Raw genomic sequence first — 19,976 nt, forward strand, 5'->3', positions numbered from 1 at the left:
GGAGATAAAACGACGCTATTATTTGACGTGACTTTACCGAAAAAACCTAAGAGTTATGAATCCTTGCAGTCACGAAAGCTTCAAATCTAGAATTAAGTAATATTTATTAAAAAAAAACTTTTTAAAAAATAACGCTTTAATGAAATGTACCGTACTAGTAATGGAAGAAGTGGCCTCGAAGCTTGCCATAACGTGAGGGGCCGTGGTGATTTACAGCCAACGTCAGTTGAGCGTGGACAATTAGACCCAAGCCGAAACATAACATATAAAAAATATATAAAAAAATTTTTTTAAAATTTTTAATGATAGAATATAGTATTGTCATCAGCATGACACACCTATACCAAGTTTGCAGTCGATAGCACATTGGGAAGACGGTTGAAATTGAGTTACGTGATTTGAGGATACGACAACAGACAGAGTGAGTTAAATAAAAGCGTGTAAAATGTAATTTTTTTATTTTTTCTAAAAGAATTATCATCAGCATGACATAAGTATACCAAGTTTGCAGTCGATAGCACATTGGGAAGTGGATAAAAATTGAGTTACAAGATTTTTTTTTAAGGATTCGACAACGGACGGAGTGAGTTAATTAAAAGCGAGTAAAATAATGTTTAAAATGTTTTTTTTATTTTTTGTGATAGAATATGGTATTGTCATCAGTGTGACACAAGTATACCAAGTTTGCAGTCGATAGCACATTGGGAAGTGGGTTAAAATTGAGTTACAAGATTTTTTTTTAAGGATTCCACAACGGACGGTGTGAGTTAATTAAAAGCGTGTAAAATAATAGCATCGTTTTATCTCCGGGCCATGATTTTCACTCAAGGAGCTCTCCGTCGGATGCTCCCGGTTGTTCAAATTGTTTACGTAACTTAATCCGCTGGTGTCAAGCCCGCTTGAATCAATGACTGGTGAATTGCCAGATGTTTGTGGGAAAGGAAGGGACAGGTTTTGACAGTGGGTGTCTCATCAGATTGAATCAATGCTGGTTAATTGCCAGATGTTTGTGGGAAAGGAAGGGACAGGTTTTGACAGTGGGTGTCTCATCAGATTGAATCAATGCTGGTTAATTGCCAGATGTTTGTGGGAAGGGAAGTACAGGTTTTGACAGTGGGTGTCTCGTCAGCTTGAATCAATGACTGGTGAATTGCCAGATATTTGTGGGAAAGGAAGGGACAGGTTTTGACAGTGGGTGTCTCATCAGCTTGAATCAATGACTGGTGAATTGCCAGATGTTTGTGGGAAAGGAAGGGACAGGTTTTGACAGTGGGTGTCTCATCAGATTGAATCAATGACTGGTGAATTGCCAGATGTTTGTGGGAAAGGAAGGGACAGGTTTTGACAGTGGGTGTCTCATCAGATTGAATCAATGCTGGTTAATTGCCAGATGTTTGTGGGAAGGGAAGTACAGGTTTTGACAGTGGGTGTCTCGTCAGCTTGAATCAACGACTGGTGAATTGCCAGATGTTTGTGGGAAAGGAAGGGACAGGTTTTGACAGTGGGTGTCTCATCAGATTGAATCAATGCTGGTTAATTGCCAGATGTTTGTGGGAAAGGAAGGGACAGGTTTTGACAGTGGGTGTCTCATCAGCTTGAATCAATGACTGGTGAATTGCCAGATGTTTGTGGGAAAGGAAGGGACAGGTTTTGACAGTGGGTGTCTCATCAGATTGAATCAATGACTGGTGAATTGCCAGATGTTTGTGGGAAAGGAAGGACAGGTTTTGACAGTGGGTGTCTCGTCAGCTTGAATCAATGCTGGTTAATTGCCAGATGTTTGTGGGAAAGGAAGGGACAGGTTTTGACAGTGGGTGTCTCGTCAGATTGAATCAATGGCTGGTGAATTGCCAGATGTTTGTGGGAAAGGAAGGACAGGTTTTGACAGTGGGTGTCTCGTCAGATTGAATCAATGACTGGTGAATTGCCAGATGTTTGTGGGAAAGGAAGGGACAGGTTTTGACAGTGGGTGTCTCGTCAGATTGAATCAATGCTGGTTAATTGCCAGATGTTTGTGGGAAGGGAAGTACAGGTTTTGACAGTGGGTGTCTCGTCAGCTTGAATCAATGCTGGTTAATTGCCATATGTTTTTGGGAGAGGAAGGACAGGTTTTGACAGTGGGTGTCTCGTCAGCTTGAATCAATGCTGCTGAATTGCCAGATTTCGATTTAAAGCTTTCGTGACTGCAGGGATTCATCTTCTTGGTTCTTTCGGTAAAGTCACGTAGAAGGGAAGTAATAAAATAATAAAAATTAAACATAATAAAATAATTCTCACGACGTGAGCAGCCGTCCTCACAACGCAAGCAGCCGTCCTCAGGTGAGGACGGCTGCTTGCGTTGTGGCCGAAACGTCGTGAGAATTATTTGATTATGTTTTATTTTTATTATTTTATTACTTCCCTTCTACGTGACTTTACCGAAAGAACCAAGAAGAATTGCCAGATGTTTGTGGGATAGGACAGGTTTTGACAGTGGGTGTCTCATCAGCTTGAATCAATGCTGCTGAATTGCCAGATGTTTGCGGGAGAGGAAGGACAGGTTTTGACAGTGGGTGTCTCGTCAGCTTGAATCAATGCTGCTGAATTGCCAGATTTCGATTTAAAGCTTTCGTGACTGCAGAGATTCATCTTCTTGGTTCTTTCGGTAAAGTCACGTAGAAGGGAAGTAATAAAATAATAAAAGTTAAACATAATAAAATAATTCTCACGACGTTTCGGCCACAACGCAAGCAGCCGTCCTCACCTGAGGACGGCTGCTTGCGTTGTGAGGACGGCTGCTTGCGTTGTGAGGATGGCTGCTTGCGTTGTGGCCGAAACGTCGTGAGAATTATTTGATTATGTTTTTTTTATTATTATTTTATTACTTCCCTTCTACGTGACTTTACCGAAAGAACCAAGAAGAATTGCCAGATGTTTGTGGGATAGGACAGGTTTTGACAGTGGGTGTCTCATCAGCTTGAATCAATGCTGCTGAATTGCCAGATGTTTGTGGGATAGGACAGGTTTTGACAGTGGGTGTCTCGTCAGCTTGAATCAATGCTGCTGAATTGCCAGATGTTTGTGGGATAGGACAGGTTTTGACAGTGGGTGTCTCGTCAGCTTGAATCAATGCTGCTGAATTGCCAGATGTTTGTGGGATAGGACAGGTTTTGACAGTGGGTGTCTCGTCAGCTTGAATCAATGCTGCTGAATTGCCAGATGTTTGTGGGATAGGACAGGTTTTGACAGTGGGTGTCTCGTCAGCTTGAATCAATGCTGCTGAATTGCCAGATGTTTGTGGGATAGGACAGGTTTTGACAGTGGGTGTCTCGTCAGCTTGAATCAATGCTGCTGAATTGCCAGATGTTTGTGGGATAGGACAGGTTTTGACAGTGGGTGTCTCGTCAGCTTGAATCAATGCTGCTGAATTGCCAGATGTTTGTGGGATAGGACAGGTTTTGACAGTGGGTGTCTCGTCAGCTTGAATCAATGCTGCTGAATTGCCAGATGTTTGTGGGATAGGACAGGTTTTGACAGTGGGTGTCTCGTCAGCTTGAATCAATGCTGCTGAATTGCCAGATGTTTGTGGGATAGGACAGGTTTTGACAGTGGGTGTCTCGTCAGCTTGAATCAATGCTGCTGAATTGCCAGATGTTTGTGGGATAGGACAGGTTTTGACAGTGGGTGTCTCGTCAGCTTGAATCAATGCTGCTGAATTGCCAGATGTTTGTGGGATAGGACAGGTTTTGACAGTGGGTGTCTCGTCAGCTTGAATCAATGCTGCTGAATTGCCAGATGTTTGTGGGATAGGACAGGTTTTGACAGTGGGTGTCTCGTCAGCTTGAATCAATGTTGGTGAATTGCCAGATTTCGATTTAAAGCTTTCGTGACTGCAGGGATTCATCTTCTTGGTTCTTTCGGTAAAGTCACGTAGAAGGGAAGTAATAAAATAATAAAAATTCAACATAATAAAATAATTCTCACGACGTGAGCAGCCGTCCTCACAACGCAAGCAGCCGTCCTCAGGTGAGGACCGCTGCTTGCGTTGTGGCCGAAACGTCGTGAGAATTATTTGATTATGTTTTATTTTTATTATTTTATTACTTCCCTTCTACGTGACTTTACCGAAAGAACCAAGAAGAATTGCCAGATGTTTGTGGGATAGGACAGGTTTTGACAGTGGGTGTCTCATCAGCTTGAATCAATGCTGCTGAATTGCCAGATGTTTGTGGGAGAGGAAGGACAGGTTTTGACAGTGGGTGTCTCATCAGCTTGAATCAATGCTGCTGAATTGCCAGATGTTTGTGGGATAGGACAGGTTTTGACAGTGGGTGTCTCGTCAGCTTGAATCAATGCTGCTGAATTGCCAGATGTTTGTGGGAGAGGAAGGACAGGTTTTGACAGTGGGTGTCTCGTCAGCTTGAATCAATGCTGCTGAATTGCCAGATGTTTGTGGGATAGGACAGGTTTTGACAGTGGGTGTCTCATCAGCTTGAATCAATGCTGCTGAATTGCCAGATGTTTGTGGGATAGGACAGGTTTTGACAGTGGGTGTCTCATCAGCTTGAATCAATGCTGCTGAATTGCCAGATGTTTGTGGGATAGGACAGGTTTTGACAGTGGGTGTCTCATCAGCTTGAATCAATGACTGGTGAATTGCCAGATGTTTGTGGGAAAGGAAGGGACAGGTTTTGACAGTGGGTGTCTCGTCAGCTTGAATCAATGCTGGTTAATTGCCAGATGTTTGTGGGCAAGGGCTGGTTTCCATTTACAGTGTCTCATCAGCAGAGTTCGGCTCGTTTTAATCGAGGCTGGTAAACTGCCAGACGTTTAGAGGAAAAGACTTGTTTCAACATGCAGTGTCTCATCAGTTTGAATCATCTGTGCTGGTGAAAACTGCCTGCAGATGTTGATATGCAAGGGCTGGTTTTGACATTCAGTGCTTCATCATCATCAGCAGCAGAGTCAAGCTCACTTGAATCCTTGCTGGTGAAAACTGCCTGCAGATGTTGATTATAACAAGGGCTGGTTTTGACATTCAGTGACTCATCAGCAGCAGCAGAGTCAAGCTCGCTTTAATCATTGCTGGTGAAAACTGCCTGCAGATGTTGATATGCAAGGGCTGGTTCGCAAACGGGTACCCGTACCCGGCCGTACCCGTACCCTACCCGTACCCGGCCGCGTACGGGTAGGGTACGGATATCGGGTACCTGATTGCGACCTCTGGGATGAAGCCATGTTGCAGGCGCGGGTGGGTTGATTCTAGGAACTTGAATTGTGAGAAGAGACAAGACGTTGGGAAATGAGTGACAAACGGTGACTCACGGCCTACCTGTACCCGTACCCGGCCGCACCAGGGTCGCAAACGGGTACCCGTACAATCTTAATTTGGGAGCTTTCGTGACTGCAGGAATTATTCTTTGGTTCTTTTCGGTTAAGTCACGTCTAAAAATAAAATAATAAATCAAAATAAAACAACACATTACGACGTTTCGATTGCAACACAAGCAATCATCATCAGGCATAAAAGAAAATAGCAACAAAAATCTAACTAGAAAACTATAGACCGACATACACGCAGGCAGACATCACAACGGCACACAGAGAGAGGAGTATACAGGCACACGAAAATTAAATAACCTAGTAAAATATTGAAATGTGATGTAATACAACACAGAGAGTCGGTTAACACACAATTAACGCATGGCCTGGTTGACTACGTGTTTCAAAATTTGCTAAGTTAGAATTTTAAGTGTGAGCAACAAATATCTAACTAGAAAACTATAGACAGACATACAAGCAGACAGACATCACAACGGCACACAGAGAGAGGACACAAATCGGCACAAAGAGATGGTCGTTTCTGTGACGGTCCCTTAAATATAGAGAGGAGGGGGAGGGGACGGGGGGAGGGAGAGGGCGGGGAGATCAATGAGTGCACGCCAACGTACTACCATTGTAAGTGAGATGATAGACGCGGCACGGGAGGCAAACCTGAAAATTAGGAGACAAGCACACGAAAATTAAATAACCTAGTAAATTATCGAAATGTGATGTAATACAACACAGAGAGTCGGTTAACACACAATTAACGCATAGCCTGGTTTATTACGTGTTTCAAAATTTGCTAAGTTAGAATTTTTTACCCGTACCCGTACCCGGCCGGGTACGGGTAGCCGGGTATCGGGTAGGGTACGGGTATCGGGTATGGTATGGGTATCAGGTACCCGGTTGCGACCTCTGGTGTCTCATCGTCAAAGCCAGGCTCGCTAGAATCACAGCGAAATCTGGTCGGGCAGTGCGGTAGTAGCGGTGGCTGTGCGCGCGTTTGCGTGGCATTACCACCTCCTCGCGATTACTTACGCGGCGCTAATCTTTCCATTCATAGCAAAGCTAATGCCCAACAGATCACCGAGATGATGAGATGACCTCCAAATCCACCCCTCACCCGCCCGCCCGCCAGCCCCAACTGGGATTTAGTGTGAGGGAGAGATTTTGTCCATTTCTCTCGTTCTCTGTCGTTTGTTTGTCCATTGTAGTTGATGATGACCATGGCACGTTTTGTCATTTGTCTTCTTGGTTCTTTCGGTAAAGTCACGTAGAAGGGAAATAATAAAATGATAAAAATAAAACGTAATAAAATACAATTCTTACGACGTTTCGGCCACAACGCAAGCAGCCGTCCTCGGGTGAAGAACAGGTCTGTCGGAAAGACATTCATTCAGACGCTGTCTTTCCGACAGACCTGTTCTTCACCTGAGGACGGCTGCTTGCGTTGTGGCCGAAACGTCGTGAGAATTATTTTATTATGTTTTATTATTTTATTATTTTATTATTTCCCTTTTACGTGACTTTACCGAAGGAACCAAGAAGATGAATCCCTGCAGTCACGAAAGCTTTACATCGAAAAGTTTGTCATTTTGTTGGGTTTTGACGAGTGCGCGCAGATGGCTGTACAGGCCCAATCCGAGCCGGGGATTCTCTGCGGCACACTGGCACAGGTCAGGGAGGATTGTAGAGCTCTGAGCTGCAGCCACCGCTTTACCCCTCGGGTTGACTAACACCCGCCACCACCACCACCACAGATTTGTAATTCCTGGCTCGTCGCTGCTGTTCATCAACACGCGTGTGTGTGTGCGATGAGTCGCTGGCTTGGTTTAAAACGCGGTGGCGGTGGCGGTCAATGCGGTGCTGAAAGGTGACGCATTGAGCGGTAAATCGCGTGAAGCGAAAACAGTATCGTCCCCCCCCCTGCCCCCCTTCTCCCCCCCCCGTAGATAATGTGACGGTGATGTGTGGTGACGTTAAAACTACGAGGTTTCCTACCCGGCTTCGCCCGGGACTTGGATTCACCACGCAGACACACAGACACACACACAGACACACACACACATTCGCAGACACACAGACACACACAAACAGACACACACACAGAGACACACACACAGAGAGACACACACAGAGATACGCACACAGAGACACGCACACAGAGACACGCACACAGAGACACACACACAGAGACACACACACAGAGACACACACACAGACACACACACACAGACACACACACAGACACACACACACAGACACACACACACAGAGACACACACACAGAGACACACACACAGAGACACACACATTCGCAGAGACACACAGACAGACACACAGACACAGACACACACACAGAGAGACACACACAGAGAGACACGCACACAGAGACACACACACAGAGACACACACACAGACACACACACACAGAGACACACACACAGAGACACACACACAGAGACACACACACAGAGACACACACACAGAGACACACACACAGAGACACACACACAGAGACACACACACAGAGACACACACACAGAGACACACACACAGACACACTCACAGACACACTCACAGACACACACACACACACAGACAGACACACAGACACACAAAGATCCGCTGTATAGCCTTAACAGACTGTAGGGGCAAGTGCTGTTAGCGAGCACCTATGAAGGCCGGCACGGCACACGAGGGGGTGGGTGGCCAGCACCACGCCCGACCGCCTTTGTCTCCCCAGTGGCGATGTTCACACACCACAGCAGTTACTCGTTTGAGGCTGAGTCGACCTAGGGGAGGCCCAGGACCGGTTCAAATAATCGTCACCGGTGGTGGCCGTGAGCGGGAATCGAACTCGGGTCGCCGGGTTCGTAGCGCGGCGCGCTACCCGCTACACTACAATGTGTTACGCTTCCACGTGCGCGGGTCACGTGACAGATGTGACGTCACAGCTCACTTGCCGTGCAAAAAATACATGTATTATTGAGCCCCCCCCCCCCCAAAAAAAACCCCAAAAAGTTGTATTTTTATAATGTCTGCATGGTGTACAGTCTGGAAAGTACCCACATGGCAAATTTCAAGTTTGTTGCATGTCGGGAAGTACGCTAAACAATTTGAACAGACACACATAATCACGACTTTGCCTTTTATATATATGGAGATGAACTCTATGACGAGCTATAACGCTGTTTTTCACACACGTCCAGTAGGAGACTGGGGTGTCAGGACATTACATCGGCAATAAAACGCAATAAAAAACAAGTATAACTCGTAAAAACAAAGTTTTTCACTATAAATCCTTTATATGCGTGGCGGCTAGAGTCCTCTCGTCCTCTGGCTTGAGATGGCTGCCACCTATGGGACAGATGATTGCATTGCACCATTAAGCAATTGGTAATTAAATATAATATTTTAGTCTTAAAAAGTGTAAAATTTTGGAAAAATTTTTTTACGAACATTAATAGTCACGCACAACGAGTCTGTGTGCAAAATGTCAGCTCGATTGGATCACGGGAAGTGGATTAAAAAACGACCGAAAGATTTGCACGGTCGTAAGCAAGCAAGCGAACTTAATATGAAGGATTTAAAAACGGCAGGGGTGCAGAGTATAGGAATGTTAAATTATTTACTTTATAAAATGTATACCTGTGAAACGAAACAATTTTTGAAAAAAAAAAAATCTTGAATTTGTTTTTCTCGCTGTGGTTTTCACACCTGATGATGATTGGCTGCTTGTGTTGCAATCGAAACGTCGTGAGCATTTTATTGTTTAATATTTTTATTATTTTATTATTTCCCTTCTACGTGACTTTACCGAAAGAACCAATAATATTTGCACGCGCTTTCATTTAACTCGCTCTGTCTGTTGTTGTTGTTGTCGTTGTTGAATCCTCAAATATTTTAACTAAATTTGAACCCACTTCCCAATGTGGTATTGACTGCAAACTTGGTATACTTATGTCATGCTGATGACAATACTATATTCTATCATGAAAATTTTTAAATATAGATTTTTAAACATTTTACACGCTTTTATTTAACTCACTCTGTCTGTTGTTGTTGTTGTCGTTGTTGAATCCTCAAATATTTTAACTAAATTTGAACCCACTTCCCAATGTGGTATTGACTGCAAACTTGGTATACTTATGTCATGCTGATGACAATACTATATTCTATCATGAAAATTTTTAAATATAGATTTTTAAACATTTTACACGCTTTTATTTAACTCACTCTGTCTGTTGTTGTTGTTGTCGTTGTTGTATCCTCAAATATTTTAACTAAATTTGAACCCACTTCCCAATGTGGTATCGACTGCAAACTTGGTATACTTATGTCATGCTGATGACAATACTATATTCTATCATGAACATTTTAAAATATAGATTTTTAAACATTTTACACGCTTTTATTTAACTCACTCTGTCTGTTGTTGTTGTTGTCGTCGTTGTTGAATCCTCAAATATTTTAACTAAATTTGAACCCACTTCCCAATGTGGTATCGACTGCAAACTTGGTATACTTATGTCATGCTGATGACAATACTATATTCTATCATGAAAATTTTTAAATATAGATTTTTAAACATTTTACACGCTTTTATTTAACTCACTCTGTCTGTTGTTGTTGTTGTTGTCGTCGTTGTTGAATCCTCAAATATTTTAACTAAATTTGAACCCACTTCCCAATGTGGTATTGACTGCAAACTTCGTATGCTTATGTCATACTGGTGACAATACTATATTCCATCATAAAAAATATATATTTTTAAACTATCTTTTTTACACGTTATCTTTCGGCTTGGGTCTAATTGTCCACGCTCAACTGACGTTGGCTGTAAATCACCACGGCCCCTTACGTTGTGGCAAGCTTCGGGGCCACTTCCTGGAGTCGTGGAGTTCTGCCATTACTAGTACGGTACATTTCATAAAATCGTGTTTTAAAAAAAGTAAAACAAAAATATTACTTATTTAAATAATACGCGTGCCTGTTTGTAGACTAATTCTCACATGTCATAGGACCTCGTTTGCCAGTATCAAAGGATGGAAAATAACAATAGGTTTTTACCCTTGCGGTATATTTGGAGTTTGCGTGTCTCTCTTTCTCATCATCATAAAAGAGTGTTTTTAAAAAAGTGTTTTTTAAATATTACTTATTATTGTACCGGACAGAGCCCCACCGCTGAGCTACGTAGCTATTTTTTCAGACGAGACCCTGGCTGACGCAAATCATTGCAGCTCAATCAAGTCGGCTTATCGTCGCGTGGAAATTCATAGCCGAAGCGAAATGCTCTTAAGACGCGTGGTGACGTTGATTCCGAATGTGGATGGGGGAAAAACCGGGGGGTCCCGGGGAAAAATCCACGCGACCATGGGGAGAGAGAGACGCAGACTCCACATGAACAGCAGACGAAATGGTCTTGATCGAACACCCTCGACCTCCTGCACACCAGGCGAGGTAGTTAACATCTCCTCGCGAAAACAACAAATATACAACCAGGCATCGTCAGGGTCTGGATCGAATTGGTGGACTAATCTCCATCTGTTCCATCTCACTTCCTTCTACCCCGTGTGTGGACTAACCTCCATCTGTTCCATCTCACTCCCTTCTACCCCGAGTGTGGACTAATCTCCATCTGTTCCATCTCACTCCCTTCTACCCCGTGTGTGGACTAATCTCCATCTGTTCCATCTCACTCCCTTTCTACCCCGTGTGTGGACTAATCTCCATCTGTTCCATCTCACTCCCTTTCTACCCCGTGTTTTGACTAATCTCCATTTGTTCCATCTCACTCCCTTCTACCCCGTGTGTGGACTAATCTCCACCTGTTCCATCTCACTCCCTTCTACACCGTGTGTGGACTAATCTCCATCTTGATAATTGTTTTTTTTCCCTTCTATCTTGCAACAAAACTGACGTCTTTTTTTACAAGGTGTCACGTTTGCATTGACCACAATACCTGCAGTCATAATGCAAACAAAAAACACAACTCTGATAATGTATGGTCTATGCAAACATGACTCCTTGTAAAAAAAAAAGTGTCAGTTTTTTTGCAAGATAGAAGGGTAAAAAACCAATTATCATATTTTTTTACTGGCAAATGAGGTTCCAACAGTGTAATCTACAACTTGTTAACGTCTCATCACCGCGACGGTTCTGCTCTGCGTCCCCCTACCCCCCCTCCCCCTTCCCCCGTACCAGACACGGTGCGCGCCGTGGGCCTACTGCAGGAGTACCACGCGCGGCTCGCCGCGTCACCGGGGGACGCGCGGCTGCGTGGAGCCATCGAGCGTGTCGTCACCATCCTGGGCAGCAGCCTCTTCCAGTCGCTCCTCGGTGAGACGCGCAGAGGGCAGAAGGTGCCCCCCCCCCTCCCCTCCCCGTGTGGTGTCTATGGTGCAGTCTTGAGTCTATGGTGCAGTGTTGAGTCTATGGTGCAGTGTTGAGTCTGTGGTGCAGTGTTGAGTCTATGGTGCAGTGTTGAGTCTATGGTGCAGTGTTGAGTCTGTGGTGCAGTGTAGAGTCTATGGTGCAGTGTTGCGTCTATGGGCAGTGTTGAGTCTATGGTGCAGTGTTGCGTCTATGGGCAGTGTTGAGTCTAGGTTGCAGTGTTCAGTCTGTGGTGCAGTGTTGAGTCTGTGGTGCAGTGTAGAGTCTATGGTGCAGTGTTGAGTCTATGGGCAGTGTTGAGTCTATGGGCAGTGTTGAGTCTATGGGGCAGTGTTGAGTCTATGGTGCGGTGTTGAGTCTATGGTGCAGTGTTGAGACTATGGTGCAGTTTTCAGTCTATGGGGCAGTGTTGAGTCTATGGGCAGTGTTGAGTCTATGGGCAGTGTTGAGTCTATGGGCAGTGTTGAGTCTATGGGCAGTGTTGAGTCTATGGGCAGTGTTGAGTCTATGGGCAGTGTTGAGTCTATGGTGCAGTGTTGAGTCTATGGGCAGTGTTGAGTCTATGGGCAGTGTTGAGTCTACGGTGCGGTGTTGAGTCTACGGTGCGGTGTTGAGCCTACGGTGCGGTGTTGAGTCTATGAGTAGTGCTGAGTCTATGGTGCAGTGTTGAGTCTATGGTGCAGTGTTGAGTCTATAGGCAGTGTTGAGTCTATGGGCAGTGAGTCTATGGTGCGGTGTTGAGTCTATGGGGCAGTGTTGAGTCTATGGGCAGTGTTGAGTCTATGGTGCAGTGTTGAGTCTATGGTGCAGTGCTGAGTCTATGGTGCAGTGTTGAGTCTATGGTGCAGTGTTGAGTCTATGGTGCAGTGCTGAGTCTATGGTGCAGTGTTGAGTCTATGGGGCAGTGTTGAGTCTATGGGGCAGTGTTGAGTCTATGGTGCAGTGTTGAGTCTATGGTGCAGTGCTGAGTCTATGGTGCAGTGCTGAGTCTATGGTGCAGTGTTGAGTCTATGGTGCAGTGTTGAGTCTATGGCGCAGTATTCTTGGTTCTTTCGGTAAAGTCACGTAGATAGAAAACTAAAATCTAAATTAAACACACTCTGATAATATTTGCATTGTCTTTGAAACTGATTGGGCCACACCAGAGACAGCTTTTTTTTGAGCCGCGTCTCAAACGGTGTTAGACCAGAGGACGCCAAAAGGCGTACACAGCACAAAGACAATGCACTATCAGAGTAATGAGAGCTCCGGGTGAGCATCTACATCATGGGATCTCCTTTGCCAGTGTCAAAATATGATAATAGATTTTTCCCCTTTTTCTGGCAACAAAACAGGTGTTAAGATGTTAAACCACCAAACTGAAACCTTTTACAAGGAATCATGTCTGCATTGACCACAATTCTTGTGGTCAGAACGCTTGTCCACGTTAACCACAATGCTTGTGGGTCAGAATACAAACAAAAAAGACATTCTCATAATATTTGCATCGTCATTGAAACCGACTGGTCCACACCAGAGACAGCTTTCTTTTGAGCCTCATCTCAAACGGTGTTAGACCAGAGGACGGAGGGTTACTGGGACTTCCAGATGGACCTCTCCGTGAACTCTGCCCTAGTTTTCTCCCCCCCCCCCCCCCCGTGTTTACTGTTGCCTGCTGATGTGTGTTAGGGCTGAACTATTAATCGATTTCAAATCGAAATCGCAATTTGAAACAACGCGATTATCAAATGGCAAAGGCTGCGGTTTTTTTGCGATTTGAAAAGTCCTATTACTTTCTAATTGGAATTGTTCATATATGTTTTATTATGATAACTTTATTTATTTTACTTAACTATAGTTCTATGTTTGATCTATTAAACATTTTTTTATATAAATATATGTTGGGACCAATTCATATCGTTTAACTTCTCATCCTTGCATTAGAATCTTTTAGAGCAGTTGATACTTTGATGGTATCATGTGGCAATGCTCCATCGCACGTTTTAAATCTATTACACAGTGAATATTGAACTGAAGCTTGACTTAAAAAAATGTAATCGCAAATTAAATCGCAATCGCAATATCTGAAAGAAGAAAAATCGCATTTAGATATTTTCCCCAAATCGTTCAGCCCCAGAGGTCGCAAACGGGTTTTGATTCCTTACCCGTACCCGGCCACACCAGGGTCGCAAACGGCTACCCGTACCCGTACCCGGCTGGGTACGGGTAGCCGGGTATCGGGTAGGGTACGGGTATCGGGTACCCGATTGCGACCTCTGGGATGAAGCCCTGTTGCAGGCGCGGGTGGGTTGATTCTAGGAACTTGAATTGTGAGAAGAGACAAGACGTTGGGAAATGAGTGACAAACGGTGACTCACCAGTGACTCACGGCCTACCCGTACCCGGCCGCACCAGGGTCGCAAACGGGTAGCCGGGTATCGGGTAGGGTACAGGTATCGGGTACCCGGTTGCGACCTCTGTTCAGCCCTAGCGCGCTTGCTGCCGTACACTGCAGTTACCACTTTCAGTCGGCAGCCAGCGCTGTTACTCTGCCAAGGGCTATTTGGATATTTGTAACATCATTCGCGGGCCACACAAAATGATCAACTTAAAAAAAATTAGCCCGTTATATTTGCTCAAACATTTAATTAACTCGCCCCCTAATGCGATGGGCTGGAACTGCTTCTCTTCGGTGAGGCGTGTGGTGATGTTAGCCGGTGTTGATGATGTTCTAGATTTGAAGCTTTCGTGACTGCAAGGATTCGTGCTCTTAGGTTTTTCGGTTAAAGTCACGTAGGTAACAAAATGAAATTTTAATTAATAAAAATTAAATAATAAAAATCACGACGTTTCGGAGGCAACACAAGTCTCCGTCAGCAGGTGGGACTGTCACAGCCAGATTTGCTGTATCAAGATTTTATTGTTTTTATTTTTTTATTAATTTTAATTTCATTTTTTACCTACGTGACTTTACCGAAAAAACTAAGAGTATGTTGATGATCTTCTTGGTTCTTTCGGTAAAGTCGCGTAGAAGGAAAATAATAATATAATAAAAATAAAACATAATAAAATAATTCTCACGACGTTTCTTTCCGACAGACCTGTTCTTCACCTGAGGACGGCTGCTTGCGTTGTGGCCGAAACGTCGTGAGAATTTTATCTTATTATGTTTTATTTTTATTATTTTATTATTTCCCTTCTACGTGACTTTACCGAAAGAACCAAGAAGATGAATCCCTGCAGTCACGAAAGCTTTAAATTCTATTTTATTATGTTTTATTTTTATTATTTTATTATTTCCCTTCTACGTGGCGACTTTACCGAAAGAACCAAGAAGATGAATCCCTGCAGTCACGAAAGCTTTAAATTCTATTTTATTATGTTTTATTTTTATTATTTTATTATTTCCCTTCTACGTGACTTTACCGAAAGAACCAAGAAGATGAATCCCTGCAGTCACGAAAGCTTTCAATCGAAAATGCCCATCTTGTTGTTTTACCAGTGTTTGCTGACAATCAAATACGAGAAAGGAGAGTTAAACTCTCCTTTTAAACGCCGGGGATGTCAACATTCGGTAAAGGGCATCAAGACATAATTTCCCCTTTTAGCCCCCCCTCCTCCCGATACGTTCCATTCATTGGCTACCACATTCTGATAAGCTCCCCCCCATCCTCTCCTCCCCCTTAACTTGTATTTTAGAGCTTGCATCTTGGAATCCCGGCCTCACTTGATGCAGCAAATCTGGCTGTGACGGTTCCCACCTGATGACGGAGACTTGTGTTGCCTCCGAAACGTCGTCGTGATTTTATATTATTTTATTTTTTATTAATTTTAATTTCATTTTTTTTACCTACGTAGTGACTTTACCGAAAAAACTAAGAGTACGTTGATGATTTTGCCGCTACTCGCAACTGCTTTTCCAGGTTTGCTCCTAGATTTATTGAATTTCGAGTCCCGCCTGCAGTTGCCTTGGCAGGGCCACACCGAATGATTTCGCGGGCCTTGTACGGCCGGACGTTCCCCAGCCCTGCTCTACACATACCTTTGTTCAGAAGCAACCCTGACTACCGCAGATGATGACCCATGGAAGTGGCTTATTATCGCCATCGTCACGTGCTGGAATGTCTAGCAGTAGCCACAAACTCTCCAACTCGGTGACGTAGATTCCACATGTGACGTGGAGGTGGAAAAAAAACGGAGGACCTGGAGAAAAATCCACGTGAAGGCGCGTGGAGAGAGACGCAGACTCCAAATATACAGCGGCAGCAGGCATCGTCAGGGTCGGGAGGTAGTTAACATCTCCTAGCCACCGTGATAATGATGAGAGAGAGAGAGAGACGCAGACTCCAAATATACAGCAGTAGGCATCGTCAGGGTCGGGGTAGAATCCACGACCTCCTGTAAACCAGGCGAGGTAGTTAACATCTCCTAGCCACCGTGATGAGAGAGAGACGCAGACTCCAAATATACAGCAGCAGCAGGTGTCGTCAGGGTCGAGATCGAGCGACTCTTGAGTTGTGGACATTACGTCCGCAAATTTGCGCGCGTTATAAATTGAACTATTATTATTATTATCGAACCCACGACCTGTAGACCAGGCGAGGTAGTTAACACCTCCTAGCCACCGTGATGATGAGAGAGAGACACCGTGATGATGATGAGAAGGAGAGAGACGCAGACTCCAAATATACAGCAGCAGCAGACATCGTCAGGGTCAGGATCGAACCCACGACCTCCTGTAGACCAGGCGAGGTAGTCAACATCTTCTAGCCACCTTGAAGATGATGAGAGAGACGCAGACTCCACAAATACAGCAGCAGGCATCGTCAGGGTCAGGATGGAACCCACGACCTCCTGTAGACCAGGCGAGGTAGTCAACATCTCCTAGCCACCGTGATGATGATGAGAAGGAGAGAGACGCAGACTCCAAATATACAGCAGCAGCAGGCATCGTCAGGGTCAGGATCGAACCCACGACCTCCTGTAGACCAGGCGAGGTAGTTAACATCTCCTAGCCACCGTCATGATGATGAAAGAGAGAGACGCAGACTCTAAATATACAGCAGCAGGCATCGTCAGGGTTGGGATCGAACCCACGACCTCCTGTATACCAGGCAAGGTAGTTAACATCTCCTAGCCACCGTGATGATGAGAGAGAGAGAGACGCAGACTCCAAATATGCAGCAGCAGGCATCATCAGGGTCGGGATCGAACCCACGACCTCCTGTATACCAGGCGATGTAGTCAACATCTCCTAGCCACCGTGATGATGATGAGAGAGACGCAGACTCTAAATATACAACAGCAGGCATCGTCAGGGTCGGGATCGAACCCACGACCTCCTGTAGACCAGGCGAGGTAGTCAACATCTCCTAGCCACCGTGATGATGATGAGAGAGAGAGACGCAGACTCCACATATACAGCAGCAGCAGGCATCGTCAGGGTCGGGATAAAACCCACGACCTCCTGTAGACCAGGCGAGGTAGTCAACATCTCCTAGCCACCGTGATGATGATGAGAGAGAGAGATGCAGACTCCACATATACAGCAAAACAGGGATGGAACCCACGACCTCATGTATACCAGGCGAGGTAGTTAACATCTCATAGCCACCGTGATGATGAGAGAGAGATGCAGACTCCACATACAGCAGCAGGGATGGAACACACGACCTCCTGTAGACCAGGCGAGGTAGTCAACATCTCCTAGCCACCGTGATGATGATGAGAGAGAGAGAGACGCAGACTCCACATATACAGCAGCAGCAGGCATCGTCAGGGTCGTGATCGAACCCACGACCTCCTGTACACCAGGCGAGGTAGTTAACATCTCCTAGCCACCGTGATGATGATGAGAGTGAGAGAGAGAGAGACGCAGACTTCAAATATACAGCGGCAGGCATCGTCAGGGTCGGGATCGAACGCACGACCTCCTGTAGACCAGGCGAGGTAGTCAACATCTCCTAGCCACCGTGATGATGATGAGAGTGAGAGAGAGAGACGCAGACTCCAAATATACAGCAGCAGTAGGTGTGAGTCAGGGTCAGGGTAGAACCCACGACCACTTGTAGACCAGGCGAGGTAGTCAACATCTCCTAGCCACCGTGATGATGAGAGAGAGAGAGAGAGACGCAGACTCCACATATACAACAGAAGGGATGGAACCCACGACCTCCTGTATACCAGGCGAGGTAGTTAACATCTCATAGCCACCGTGATGATGATGATGAGAGAGAGATGCAGACTCCACATATACAGCAGCAGGGATGGAACCCACGACCTCCTGTATACCAGGCGAGGTAGTTAACATCTCCTAGCCCCCCCCCCCGCCCGCTTTTCATCCCACCCGCCCCTCCCCTTACTCAGCGAGCCCTCCTCCCGCGCGCCTCCACGCGGTTTGATGACCGGTGGAGAAATCCGATGCGAAGGATCGATGGTGTTTGCCGTGGCTTAGCGTCGCGTTTGTCCGTAGCGGCGTCTCGTTTGATTTTCTCTGTTTATATTTGCACCTCTCATCGGCTTTCGGCACCGTCCCCTGGGGGTTACGATCAATCCACTGCTGGATGGAAGGGCCCCCCCCCACACACACCTCCAATTAGCATGGTTGGCTATGTACAGTGCAATAAAGTTCAATATACGGTACATACATTGAGATCCACAGATTCACTGCCCATAGACTCACTACACACTGCACCATAGACTCAACACTGCCCATAGACTCAACACTGCCCATAGACTCAACACTGCCCCATCGACTCAACACTGCCCCATCGACTCAACACTGCCCATAGACTCAACACTGCACCATAGACTCAACACTGCCAAGATACTCAACACTGCCCACAAACGAGTGACTGAGTGAGTGTAGTTTGTGCGATCTCCCCCTGTTCTACAGAGGGAGTGAGTGGAGTTTGTGTGATCTCCCCCTGTTCTACAGAGTGAGTGAGTGGAGTTTGTGTGATCTCCCCCTGTTCTACAGAGTGAGTGAGTGGAGTTTGTATGATCTCCCCCTGTTCTACAGGGTGAATGGAGTTTGTATGATCTCCCCCTGTTCTACAGAGTGAGTGAGTGGAGTTTGTATGGTCTCCCCCTGTTCTACAGAGTGAGTGAGTGGAGTTTGTATGATCTCCCCCTGTTCCACAGAGTGAGTGAGTGGAGTTTGTATGGGCTTCCCCTGTTCTACAGAGTGAATGAGTGGAGTTTGTATGATCTCCCCCTGTTCTACAGAGTGAGAGAGTGGAGTTTGTATGATCTCCCCCTGTTCTACAGAGTGAGTGGAGTTTGTATGATCTCCTCCTGTTCTACAGAGTGAGTGGAGTTTGTGTGATCTCCCCCTGTTCTACAGAGTGAGTGAGTGGAGTTTGTGTGATCTCCCCCTGTTCTACAGAGCGAGTGAGTGGAGTTTGTATGATCTCCCCCTGTCCTACAGAGTGAGTGGAGTTTGTGTGATCTCCCCCTGTTCTACAGAGTGAGTGGAGTTTGTATGATCTCCCCTTGTTCTACAGAGTGAGTGAGTGGAGTTTGTATGATCTCCCCCTGTCCTACAGAGTGAGTGGAGTTTGTATGATCTCCTCCTGTTCTACAGAGTGAGTGGAGTTTGTGTGATCTCCCCCTGTTCTACAGAGCGAGTGAGTGGAGTTTGTGTGATCTCCCCCTGTTCTACAGAGCGAGTGAGTGGAGTTTGTGTGATCTCCCCCTGTTCTACAGAGTGAGTGAGTGGAGTTTGTGTGATCTCCCCCTGTTCTACAGAGCGAGTGAGTGGAGTTTGTGTGATCTCCCCCTGTTCTACAGAGTGAGTGAGTGGAGTTTGTGTGATCTCCCCCTGTTCTACAGAGTGAGTGTAGTTTGTATGATATCCCTCTGTCCTACAGAGTGAGTGAGTGGAGTTTGTATGATCTCCCCCTGTCCTACAGAGTGAGTGAGTGGACTTTGTATGATCTCCCCCTGTTCTACAGAGTGAGTGAGTGGACTTTGTATGATCTCCCCCTGTTCTACAGAGTGAGTGAGTGGAGTTTGTATGATCTCCCCCTGTTCTACAGAGTGAGTGAGTGGAGTTTGTATGATCTCCCCCTGTTCTACAGAGTGAGTGAGTGGAGTTTGTATGATCTCCCCCTGTCCTACAGAGTGAGTGAGTGGAGTTTGTATGATCTCCCCCTGTTCTACAGAGTGAGTGAGTGGAGTTTGTATGATCTCCCCCTGTCCTACAGAGTGAGTGAGTGGAGTTTGTGTGATCTCCCCCTGTTCTACAGAGTGAGTGTAGTTTGTATGATATCCCTCTGTCCTACAGAGTGAGTGAG

The 19,976-nt window shown here is 45.6% G+C and overlaps 1 protein-coding gene across 1 annotated transcript in view; it reads left to right on the forward strand.

The window, feature by feature from the left end:
* LOC144739755 (uncharacterized) overlaps positions 1-19,976 on the forward strand; it is a gene marked incomplete at its 3' end in the record, with an annotated part of 130,317 nt that overhangs the window by 5,293 nt on the left and 105,048 nt on the right. Inside the window, exon 2 of the mRNA XM_078622657.1 lies at positions 11,512-11,646. Within this exon, the coding sequence (XP_078478783.1) occupies positions 11,512-11,646 (135 nt within the window). The remainder of the gene's footprint in view (positions 1-11,511; positions 11,647-19,976) is intronic.

This window comes from Lampetra planeri, unplaced genomic scaffold, assembly GCF_965212315.1.
Source record: "Lampetra planeri unplaced genomic scaffold, kcLamPlan1.2.h2 scaffold_169, whole genome shotgun sequence".
NCBI lineage: Eukaryota > Metazoa > Chordata > Hyperoartia > Petromyzontiformes > Petromyzontidae > Lampetra > Lampetra planeri.